At 39.1% G+C, this 13,249-nt stretch overlaps 1 protein-coding gene across 2 annotated transcripts in view; it reads right to left on the minus strand.

The window, feature by feature from the left end:
- NTRK3 (neurotrophic receptor tyrosine kinase 3) overlaps positions 1-13,249 on the minus strand; it is a 774,406-nt gene that overhangs the window by 43,362 nt on the left and 717,795 nt on the right. The window contains exon 16 of one of the 2 annotated variants that reach the window (XM_044279460.1): positions 8,096-8,339. In XM_044279460.1, the coding sequence (XP_044135395.1) occupies positions 8,096-8,339 (244 nt within the window). Of the gene's footprint in view, positions 1-8,089; positions 8,340-13,249 lie in introns of both variants that reach the window. The other variant, XM_044279461.1, reaches the window with a different exon arrangement.

The following is a 13,249-nucleotide window of genomic DNA, read 5'->3' on the forward strand; positions in this document are numbered from 1 at the left end:
AAATGTGGGAAGACATCTTCTCAGCACAAATTGGATGATGATGAGCAGGAGGAGGAGCAGGAGATGGTTGCCTCCGCTACAGAGGGTAGTACCCATGGAAGTTTTTTTCCATTTGTTCAGCGTGGATGGGTAGAAGAGGAGGAAGAGGATGAGGAAATTGAGAATCATTCTCCTGATGAGGACAGCAAAGTTTTGTCTAGGACTCTGGCCCATATGGCTTACTTTATGTTAGGCTGCCTTGCCCGTGACTCACGCGTTGTACGCATTTTGGCCAACACCGATTACTGGTTGTTCACTCTTCTCGACCCCCGCTCAAAGAAAACTTCTCATCTGTCATTCCTGTGGTGGAGAGGATGAGCAAAATGGTGTAATACCAGAAGGTCCTTGTGAAAAAATTGCTCCAAAAATTTCCAGCTGACAACATTGGCTGCAGAATACAGAGTTCCTTGGCCAATCAAGGAAGTGAGACGAGTAGAACGCACAGCAGTTCCAACAGATGGAGGGCAACACTTTCCAAGGCCTGGGACAGTTTTATGACACCCCGCCAGCACCCTCAACCTGATGGTCGGCCTAGTGTTACAAGGAGGGAAACATTTTGGAAGATGGTGAAGAAGTACGTAGCAGACCGTGTCAGCATCCTCAGTGATCCCTGTGTGCCTTACAACTATTGGTTGTCCAAGCTGGACACATGGCATGAACTGGCGCTCTACGCCTTGGAGGTGCTGGCCTGCCCCGCTGCCAGCGTTTTGTCAGAACATGTATTTAGTGCTGCTGGGGGGATAATAACTGATAAGCGCATCCGCCTGTTAACTGAAAATGCTGACCGGTTGACTCTTATAAAAATGAACAAGGCCTGAATTGCCCCTGACTTCTCTACCCCACCAGAGGAAAGCAGCTGAACATAAAGGCACTCTAAATGTAGCTTTTATGGTGTATTAAATACACTGTATTCCCATGCACCCCTTCCACCACTAAAAAGGATATATGGTTCAATCTCCCTTTTCTCGTCATCCTCCTCCTCCTTCATCATATCAACATGCTTATTAGGCTGCCCTCACTCCTAATGTTTTAGAGGGTCAGTTCAGCAGTGGGCCCTCACCCATAATGTTTTAGAGGGTCACCAGCAGGCCCTCACCTATAATATTTTTGAGGGTCACCAGCAGGACCTCAACCTTAATGTTTTCAAGGGTCAGCTCAGCTGCAGACCCTCACACCTAAATTTTTAGATGGTCAGCTCGGCAGCAGGCCCTCACCCATAATATTTTGTATATGGTCAGCTTGGCAGCAGGTCCTCGCCCACAACATTTTTTAGATAATCAGCTCAGCAGCAGGCCCTCATCCTAATGTTTTAGATGGTCAGCTCAGCAGCAGACCCTCACCCCTAATGTTTTAGATGGTCAGATCAGCAGCAGGCCCTTGCCCCTAATGTTTTAGAAGGTAACTAGCAGGCCCTTGCTCCTAATGTTTTTGAGGGTCACCAGCAGGCCATCAATCATCATTTTTCAAGGGTGTGTATGATGCCCTCCTTTATGTGTAATAAAGGATGTAGGAGTGCTGGTACCTTGTAATTTTTGGCAGCCTTTTCCCTTAGTGCATAGGCTTTATGAGTGTAGGAGTCCCACTACCTGAACAATTGTACCACAATGTGAATGAGGCCCTCCTATGTGATATACAGGATGTATCAGAGTGCCTCTTCCTTGCAATTTTTGGCAGCACTTGCATTTTATATACAAGTAAATATACAGGAAAGAATGTTTCCTAACAAATTTTCCTCTAAAATCTATTTTATCTTCGGTTTTGTGTGTATTATTGTCAGTCTGTAAAAGTGGTGTACTACTTGGACAACATCATTCCCAGCAGCGACCTGGGAGTCCAAGATGCATCCAGACATCCTCTCCATGCTGTTTCCAAACCATTTTAGTGTTTTTTCCATCAATTTCTAACCTTTTCCTATGAACCAGACACCCTCCAGGTGCTCGGTAGAGCAGCCAAGCATCCCAACGTGTTCTACTCAAGCACCCGAGCACTTTTTGTGTTCGGACAACACCAATATTAATTTAAAAATAAAATACAAAAATAAAGTGAATGCTGACAATGTCTGGACCTTTACTGGTCAAACCTTCCTACAATTCTATATACAGAGGACAGATAAACATCAAAACTGGCTGCCTATTATGACAACATTTTTCCTATCCAAAAGGGTATGGTATTTGTTCCCCTTATACACAATTTCACTTAGTTTGCTGACAACATAGTCTCTCTGTTGAGGGGAGTCCTATACACTGTTAAGAAATAGGCCATATTACATTGTCAGACTGCTGCTAAAGGGTGAGCCAGATTACACTGCCAGACTGATGCAAGAGTGCGAGCCAGATTACACTGCCAGACTGCTGCAAGAGGGCGAGCCAGATTACACTGCCAGACTGCTGCAAGAGGGTGAGGCAGATTACAGTGTAAGAATGCTGAAATAGGGTGGGCCAGCCAACTATTGTAAAATAAAGTCTCAAGAACTATTTAAACTATATCAATTTTGGGCTAATGTCATTAAATGAGGCACCTCTCTGAAAAAGTACACCATCCTACTTTACCAAGAATCTTTTTTTTTTTTTTTTTTAGATAATCAATGGATGCCCAAGTAATTTAACTAGAGGTATTGAAATGGAGCAGTCTCACATTGTGAATTCTACTCTACTTCCAAAGTGAAATGAGGGAGAAAAAAAAATCATTTGGATGTGATCTAAAAATCTGCTGGAAACAATTAGCACTATTCACAGTAAAATACATCAGGTGGCACCCAGGAGACACAGTGCTTTATAGAACAAAGTTTTCTGTGTGGTCCCTCTTCTGCAGTGTAATAGTGAGTTGACTGTGCGAAGAAAATGATAAAGGTTTCTCTGGGGGAATATACAAAAGGAAGGATGAAGCTCAATGTGAAATCATTTGGCTGAGTCAAGTTTCATTATTCCAGAGGGACTAATGCAGCTACTTCAGTTCTGAAGCATTAACGATGCGGCACAGGCCACTTTTCCAAATATCCCTTCAGGATCACCCAGTAGGGACTGTGATGGAAAGGACAGTCATTCTTTTAATTACCAAATCATTTAATGTTCTGCTACACTTTCTCAAACATACGGGATTTTTTTTTTAACATATGCACTTTTCACACAGATTAGGCCTGAGAGGTCTCAGTCTGCTCCATATGGCTTCTTATAGCACACAAAGCTCTGAGGGGCTAGGCAGTTATAAGGTGCCGGAGCTGGCGTCATTTACTCTATGTTTATTCTTTCCGTCTTACATTTTGATGCCTTCCAGTATAATGTAATGTCTTTTAGTGTCACAGAGTCATCTGGGGATATTTTAAAACACACAATCTCATAAACTACTGGAATACAGTGACTTTTAACTAGCTTCTACAGAATAACTGATCTATTGCAAGGAAATGCGGAACAAGTTTCAGAGCTGAATAAATAATAGCCAACGGACAATAATTCTATTCACATTGCTCTTGGCACACAAGTAGCCTTTACAACAAAGTCCTTCTTACCACCTTCTATCACGGTTATTGTTGGTCATCCATTACCAGCATTTTACTCTCTTCTTGGTACATGTTTCTCTGTATACTGTCATCCCTTAGCACTTTGAACAACACCTTTCATTAAAAGGTTTTAGAGAAAAAAAGCATGTTTCACTCTGACAACTACATCCAGAGCGAAACACACATCTGGTTTATACAGCATATTTAAATACCCAATAACACCACAGTTATACAAAGTTAGGTAATTAGAACAATTCACTTTAAAGAGACCCTGAAATCTTGAAATGCAGAACAATCAGCAGGCAGCATATTGGGCAGGAGGATTGATATATAATTTTTTGCAAAAGGATTCAGTAAAACTTGTAAACTATAAATTTAAATTTCTGTGTTTTCTAACTTCCTTGTAGACAGGGGAGGTGTTATTGGTGACAGATAGCAATCCCTGTGTATACATTTAGGGTTAATTCAGATGACCGTATTTATGTTTCCGTATTATGCAATTTTGTGGAATGGATGCAAACCCTTCCATTTTAATGGTGTTGCAAAAGATGCAGACAGCACTTCCTTTTCGAGGCCCTACTAAAAAGATAGAGCATGTCTTATTCTTGTCTTTAATTGGGGACATGAATAAGTATTTCTATCATAGGGCCTGCTGAGTGCAAAATACGCAATGCACACGGCCGGTATCTTTGTTTTGCGGATCTGCAATTTGCAGACCACAAAACACATACGTTCATCTGAATGAGCCCTTAGGGCCCTTTTACACAAACGAGTTTTCTGTGCGGGTGCAATGCGTGACGTGAACACCCGTACTGAATCCTGACCCATCATTTCAATGTGTCTGTGTTTTTTTCCACGCATCAGTTCTGTGTTGCATGAAAAATGCAGCATGTTCTATATTCTGCATTTTTCATGCAGCCCTAGCCCCATAGAAGTGTATGGGGCTTCAGTAAAAAAAAAACGCACTGTATCCGGAAAACGCATTGCATCAGCATTTTTCAATAATGGTTGCTAGGAAAAGTTGTTTGTAAACCTTCAGTTGTTTATCACACCACATCAAAAAGCATTGCACTCATGCTGAAAAAACTGAACTGAACGCAATTGCAGACAAAACTGACTGAACTTATAATATGGTGCGAGTTTCACTGAACGCACCCTGAACGCATCCGGACCTTATCCGTCACGCTCGTGTGAAAGAGGCATTAAACAGAGAATACTAGCAATTACTGATAACACCTCTTGTGTATAAGTAAGTCAGAAAGAGAAGAGATATAAATTACAAGTTTTACTGAATATTTTCTACAAAATGATATATTAATCTGCTCAGCCCCTCCTCCTCTACAACATAATGCCTGCCGATTGTACTGCATTTCATGGTGACTATTCCTCTGTAAGAAACGTAACGTACATGCACTAAAATCCCTATATAACTGCAACTTCTATAATACTGAAAGCTGCCCCTTTGCAACAGCTGGAAAACCAAAGTCTGGGGAACACTGATATAAAGTTTCTTCTTTGATACAAAGTTTTAAACAGGAATAAATAAGTAACTAAATTACAAAAAAAGAAAAACCAAAGGGCCTGATTTATCACGCCTTTACTTCAGAATTCTGTCTTCAAAAAGTTACAAAATGGGCAAAATTTTTGACTTTTTGCATTTTAAACTACTCATTCCAGTGTGGAAGTGTGAGTGGGAATGTGGCTATGTTAATGAGTTTTACTCCAGATTTATCATTTATTTTTTTAAAAAAATTTGCAAAAAAGTCATAATCTCACTACAGTAGTGGGGTAGAGTAAGAAAACTGGAAGACCTTTTCTAGACAACGTGTTCAAGGTATAAGACAAATTTATGAAGTAAAATGAAACATTTGGTAGATGTGACATTGTACTCCAATGGAGTCTCAAGTAAAACTGACTTCAAATTTCCCCCTCATGATAAATTCAATGAATTTTACAAAAATATTTGCTTCATGACAAGCGCTTCAATCAAGACGGCCCGTCCCGAGCAAATGGAGGAGGGAAGTATGTTTTTTTTTTTTAAACTATTTTAAGTTAAATCGATTCACTAACACGAAGCACAAGGAAATTTGGCTTCAAGGCAAATTGAATTTATCCTAAAAAAATATTCTAAATTATATAGGGAATGCAAGCATTTACTGAAACAGACATATCAGGAGAATTGGCTCATTCACACATTTGTAGCTTTTCTATACTCCCATGTAAATCTAACAGGACATTATCTTCTCTATTTTCAGTATGTTGTATTTTTATCCATTATCCCTTTTTTTTTTACCATTATTTTGCATAACAGCTCAGTGTTTCGAAAACCTATACAACAGATACAGACATTTCACAGGATTTTGAAGCATTCATTCCATTTCATATTGGATGTACGGTATAGTACACTATCGACTCCAGTAATAAAATGTGAAAATAACTACAAAGTCTACACTACTACACAAAAACATATTTTATAGCACTCATTTACATCAAGACTTGAATGTTAAGCTCTGCTCACATGGAGCTCAAGGCATATACTTGCCATGTGCATAGTACTGACAGAAGTATGTTGACCAAACATTCCCAAAACATACTCTTTTGATATATATTCAGCCGATGATGCCCTATAGCTACACACATATATATACTGAAATACATCATGTAGGTATACACTGCGAACTATGACACCCAGGGCAATGAAAACGTGGGTACCATATTGCTATATGAGCCACAGTAGGCTCTAACTTAACTAATTAAGACTATACTATTTAGTCACTCTGTTTTGTTAATATCCATGTGGCCAATAACAATACAGACCAACTAAACAGTGCAGTCCTAATTAATTTAACCACTTCCCAACTGCCCATTGACTATAAACGTCCTGGGAGGTCAGGTCTATGTCTGAATGGACGTTCTAGAATGTCCTTTCAGACATGGCAGCTGCACGCTAATCGTGCAGCTGCTGAGCCCTGGGACTCACTCTCAGTGGCAGCAGGGCACCCCATAAAGAAGGCAGGGACCATTCTTGTGTGTCCCTGCCTTCTAGATCACTGTATATACAGTGCCCCAGCACTCAACGAGGGTATACATATCAGGAAGTGCTATTCTGCTTCTGTCCCAGCTCTGGTCATGTGACAACCGGGGAGGGAGACTGCAGAAGCTGACGAGTCTTCCATAGCCCATGATCAGACCTGTGCTGAGGCTGTACAGCATAGTATAATGCTGTACAGACTCTCTTTGGGGTGTATTTCCCCTGTGACATTTAATTCCTTTGGAAGGGTTAACAACATTTTTAAATAGTTTTTGAATAGTTTGAGGGGTGTAGTTTCTAAATTAATGTATTTATGGGTGGTTTATATTATGTGAGCTCCACAAAATGACTTCAGAAATGAACTGGTCCTTAAAAAAATTTATTTTGGAAATTTTCTTAAAAATTAAAAATTCTAAACTCTCTAACGTCCTAAAAAAATGAATTTACATTACTAAAATGATGCCAACATAAAGTAGATGTATGGTGAATGTTAATTAATGAGTATTTTATGATGTATCACCATCTGTCTTAAAAACAGAGAGATTCGAATTTAGAAAACTAACTTTTGGATTTATTTATAAATAAAGGTGAAACATATTGACTCATATTTACCATTAACATGATGTACAATGTGTCACGATAAAACAATCTCTGAACGGCTTGGATAAGTAAAAGCGTTCTAAAGTTATTACCACATAATAACTCTGCAGCCTTTCAAAAAGTGTGAAGAAATCGCCGAACACCGAATCCAAACCCTGAAATGTTCGGGCTCGGGTCCGGGGTCCAAAAATTCGGTACAAACCCGAACTTTACAGTTTGGGTTTGCTCATCCCTACTCCTCTACTGTAGGTTACCTGCTCTGCACGATCAACGATACTGCTAATGATCATGATCTGGATGGTTGAAACAGATGTGATCAGTCCCCAAGTACCCTCTCAACATACAGTTCAACAGTTTTACAAGGACAGCAATTTTAAACTGCAAGGTGATGCACTGATAGAACAACTTTCAGAGTGTATTTCATAATATTGTATACAATTCAACATGATATACAAAATGCAGCCACTGTTATTTTAATAGGTGTAATGCAGAAAAAACTAATACACATTACAGTAATGCAATAAATTGCATTAAAGTGATCATCCTGGCACAACTGCTGTCAAAATAACATTGCCTACACATAGATAGATAGATAGATAGATAACTAGATATGAGATAGATAGATAGATAGATAGATAGATAGATATGATATAGATATGAGACAGATTAGATAGATAGATAGATAGATAGATAGATAGATGATAGATATGATATAGATATGAGATAGATATAAGATAGATATGATATAGATATGAGATAGATAGATAGATAGATATGAGATAGATAGATATGAGATAGATAGATATGAGATAGATAGATAGATAGATAGATAGATAGATAGATAGATAGATAGATAGATAATAGATATTACAGAACACTTATGATTACTTATCTCTAATATATAAATGCAAATTGATAATTACCCTTACCCTGTAGTAGTCCGTGCTGTACACATCTCTTGACATGCCAAAGTCACCAATCTTCACAAGAAGGTTTGCTCCCACCAAGCAATTTCTAGTGGCTAGGTCTCGATGAACAAAATGCTGAGATGCAAGATAGACCATTCCGGAAGCAATCTGTGTAGCAATGTGTAACATCTGGGACAGTCCCAGGTCTCCTTTAGTTTGTCTAGGTTGACCATCAACAAGAATCATGGCATCTGGCCCATGGGCTCTGAAAAAATTTAATAAAAAAAAGTTATAGTCTAGCTTTATCATAAATAGACAATTATGGTAAGCTTATTGTGCTATTTCTAATTATCCAATATTGCACATATCACATATAAATAAGAACAAATTGATTTGTGGCTAAAAATTTGTTTTATACTTAGTTTTAGAACACACCAAAATGCATAGCTCTAGTCATCATTTTAATGATCCCTCACAAGGGTATACGCACAATTGAGACTGCCTATAGGGCTGCTGTAGGGCCTTTCAAAATAAGGGATGGGATAAAAACTGATGGTTTTATCCGTGTTGAGAATATGTGTACATGCCCCCTCTCAAGAGGAACTGAATGATGGCAAACAGAATATTAGAAATGAATCTAAGGGTCACAGAAAAGGCATAATGCGGAAAACAAACAGTAATGTCTTTGGGTCTATTTGTAATTTGCTTGCTTCTTATACAGTATGTACCACTGATCTCACGTTTTATTTGCTCTCTATATGTCACTGGGAAATTCACTGTATAGTCATAGCATGCATACTATCTCGCCTAGCTCTGTCAATCAAGAAAGAAAGGATGCAAAAGAAGCAACAGGAGTAAGGGTATATCCTCTGTTCACTTTTCTGGTTATTTGCATTTAAGTACTTTTTTCTATAATAAAGCAGATCATTAAGTGAAAGGCATCATTACATCCAGCTGAGCTAGGACTACAATACATTGTGCCTGTGTTATCACTGAATATGGTGGTGAAGGACTATCTTTAAGAGTTATGTAATAGCAAGTAAGTATTTGAACAGTCTTATACTGATCTAAACTTTCATCTGATCCTAAGATGAATAAATAAATCATTGCTTTGTACAACTGCATTTCTAAAACTCTACAAAACCCATAGCAGTGCATTGTATCTCGTTGCCAATTTGCTTCCATATATCCCAAGGGCTCCTCTCAATCTCCTAACAAGATGCATCAAAAATATTTCATACAAACAAGCACTCTCTAAAAAACTATACAAAATCTGATGAACCGCACTAAGATATTACCAAACACATACTGCCTAATAAATCAAACAACAATTCCTTTATGTGTCAGCACTTTTTTTTATGTATTTTACCCATCATAAACCCATTTCCCTGAGATAGAGTGGATTGAAATTGCACCGAGTATACAGTACAATGCATTTAAGACATGAAACAAACACCCTTTGTCAGCAGCAACAAAACATATTGCCTCAGTCCATGTGCCTAAGACAATGCACATTCATATATATGTTTTACCAAGAGTTTTATTCCTGACTCTAGGTCTAACATGGTACGTGGAAAGTCTAGCAGTCTAAAAGTAAAAAAAAAATTACAAAGTAAAATAAATTCCATTGATGCATGCCTTTTTTCCCCTAGTCTCTTTTAAATAAATAATAAAAAAGAAAAAAAAATGTTTTACACCTATTTCCACGGAAATGATGTTGTTTCTAACACAGTTATCATGTATTTGCTGTAATAAATGGCTTCAGTGGGCTACACTATAGCAAGATCCTATGCTAGAGTTCAAAGTGATAAGAAGAAGCTTTCAGTAAATTGCAGTATAAAAGTCAATAAATAAGCTACAAATAAAAAATGTTATGGATCAACATTGGGGACTTATAACTCAAGGAACAAATTCTGCACTTTGAAGAGTTTTATTGATCTTTTAAGTCAGAGTCACATATACTATGTTAGAGAGGAAATTTCTCATTTAGTTTTAATATCAGGTGAAGAAAGGTAGAGGACTCAACTTGAAATTATTCAAGAAGCTTCATGTATAAGGCTGCGTTCACACGGGCGAGATTTCCGCGCGGGTGCAATGCGGTAGGTGAACGTATTGCACCCGCACTGAATCTGGACCCATTCATTTATATGAGGCTGTGCACATGAGCTGTGATTTTCACGCATCACTTATGCGTTGCATGAAAATCGCAGCATGCTCTATATTGTGCGTTTATAACGCAGGCCCCATAGAAGTGAATGGGGCTGAGTGAAAATCACAAGCATCCGCAAGATTTTCACGCATGGTTGCTAGGTGACAGTCTATTCACTGTATTATTTTCCCTTATAACATGGTTATAAGGGAAAATAATAGCATTCTGAATACAGAATGCTTAGTAGGTGGTCAATTGAGGGTTAAAAAAAAAATAAAAAAAATTAACTCACCTTCTCCTCTTGATCTCGTAGTTCCCGGTCTCTTCTGATGAGCTGTCGGCTAAAGGACCTTTGGTGACGTCAGATCACATGCTCCAATCACATGGTCCATCACCGTGGTGATGGACCATGTGATTAGAGCATGTGATCTGACGTCACCACAGGTCCTAGCCGTTAGTTAATCATTAAAGAAGTAAAGAAGAGATCGGGAACTACGCGATCAAGAGGAAAAGGTGAGTTAATTTTATTTATTTTTTTAACCCTCAATTGATCACCTACTAAGCATTCTGTATTCAGAATGCTATTATTTTCCCTTATAACCATGTTATAAGGGAAAATAATACAATCTACACTACAACTAACCCAAACCTGAACTTCTGTGAAGAAGTTCGGGTCTGGGTACCACAGTTGGTTTTTTATCACGCGAGTGCAAAACACATTGCACCCGCGCGATAAAAACTGAACATCGGAACGCAATCGCAGTCAAAACTGACTGCAATTTCGTACCTAATCGTGCGGGTTTGCCGCAATACACCGGGACGCATCCAGACCTAATCCGGACACGCCCATGTGAACCCAGCCTAATAGTGAGGCTGGAAGTTTCTTTGGGAGAGAGCTATGTATGGAGATAAATCTTTAAATCAGAGATTTATTCTGATATATTTCCCTTTGATATTAAGACATCATTTTTTTCTAATTTTGGGATGATGTTGAACCAGCAACGTAGTTACAGTCACAACCAGGTCGCTAGGCTATTGTGGTCTTTAGGTTCTTGAAGCCACATAAGAGGACACAAGCAGGTGTTGTTTTATCACTCTAATTTTACATCATTGTAATCATGCTATTTAAAGGGTTTCTACCATTTCAGTTTGACCAAATTAGCTTTCAGACACTAGCGATCTGCTAGTGTCTGATCTCTATTACCATGCAATTCTTAGACCTTCACGCGCCTGCACCGTTCACTTCTGTCTTCGGCACAGGCGCAGTGAGTGAAGGCCGCTCTCCTGATGCCGGCTTCCTTACTGTGACGTAGTCAGCGCAGGCGCAGTGAGGAATCCGGCACCAGGAGCGTATCATTTACTCACTGCGCCTGCGCCAATGACAGAAGTGAACGGCGCAGGCGCGTGAATTCGTCCGATGGCTGTGATGGAGGCAGGCATTCAAGACGAGATGGGCGGGCATACAGTGTGAGTAGACCGATCCTCTAGGTGCTGAAAAGACGCCCCCATAGCACTTAGAGGCTCATTGCATAGGAATAAAAGTTAGTTTTTTAATGAAACGGCTCCACACAAAGGTCAAAGAATTGCATGGTTATCGAGATCAGACACTAGCAGAGCGCTAGTGTCTGAAAGCTAATTTGGTCAAACTGAAGTGGTAGAAACCCTTTAATGTTATTTCACTGTGCAAATGGGCACTAGGGCTGAGATGAGTGAGCCATACTCTACACTGATGAATTTCAAGCTGCTGAAATCAGCCTCAGGCTTAGTAATTTGTTCATTCTTTTCTATTCATTCCAAATCAAAATGGATTTGCCACTATTAAATCTGAAACTCATTTTATTGACCATAAAAATGTTATGATGTCTTCTATTTACATTCCTGTGAAGGGTTATTAAATGTACTTACATAATATGGCTCCACCTAGAGTTCAAAGTGTATATAAATGTGCATGTCCACATAATGAGCTGAGTGCTCCTGGACAGGCACTGCATGTTCAGTGACCTTCACCACAGCCGGTACATGGTCTTGCTGGAGCAGTGACACACCAGACTATCCCATTTGACTGCTTTGGTCATAACTACACCATCAAAATCAAATACAAAACTGGAGCAGTTGTTTTGGAACAGCGGGGGAATGAACAGCTGAATAATGGTGTTGCAAATATTGATATTAATTTGGACCCAGCTCATCTCCCTCCCTGGTAAATCTTGTGTATATGTTTGTGTGTGCAGATCTGTGCCTAGTCATCTAGAGCCTTTGAAGTTGTCTTCTAGCTTCTCATTCCTGAGCAAACAGAGATAATACTGGACTTGGGTCATAAAACTCAAGAATCTAGCTATACACAGAGGATGGGGGATGGATATAGAAAGAGAATGTTATTAAGGTATGAAAAACCAAGGCTGAGTGTAATTTCTTGGGTTTAATAAAGTAGTGAAGATTTGTCCTGGCTTTCAGACTGCCCCAGCACCAGAGCCTATGCCATCATCAGTGTGAGTGTTAGGTTTCTGGTTTATTTCCTTTTATTTTTAGAAACTGATGTGCATTACATTATGTATGTCTTTTGTTTCATTATATATATATATATACATATATATATATATATATATATATATATATACTGAACAAAAATATAAACGCAATACTTTCGGTTTTGCTCCCACTTTGCATCAGTTGAACTCAAAGATCTGAAACATTTTCTATATACACAAAAGACACATTACTCTCAAATATTGTTCACAAATCTGTCTAAATCTGTGTTAGTGAGGACTTCTCCTTTGCCGAGATAATCCATCCCACTTCACAGGTGTGGCATATCAAAGTGCTGAGAATGTCTACCAGAGCTATTGCCCATGCAATGAATGTTCATTACTCTACCATAAGTTGTCTCCAAAGGCGTTTCAGAGACTTTGGCAGTACATACAACCGGCCTCAGAACCGCAGACCACGTCTAACCACACCAGCCCAGATCCTCCACATCCAGCATGTTCACCTCCATGATCATCTGAGACTAGCCACCCAGACAGCTG

The sequence above is a fragment of the Bufo gargarizans genome, chromosome 2, assembly GCF_014858855.1.
Source record: "Bufo gargarizans isolate SCDJY-AF-19 chromosome 2, ASM1485885v1, whole genome shotgun sequence".
In the NCBI taxonomy this organism is placed as follows: Eukaryota; Metazoa; Chordata; class Amphibia; order Anura; family Bufonidae; genus Bufo; species Bufo gargarizans.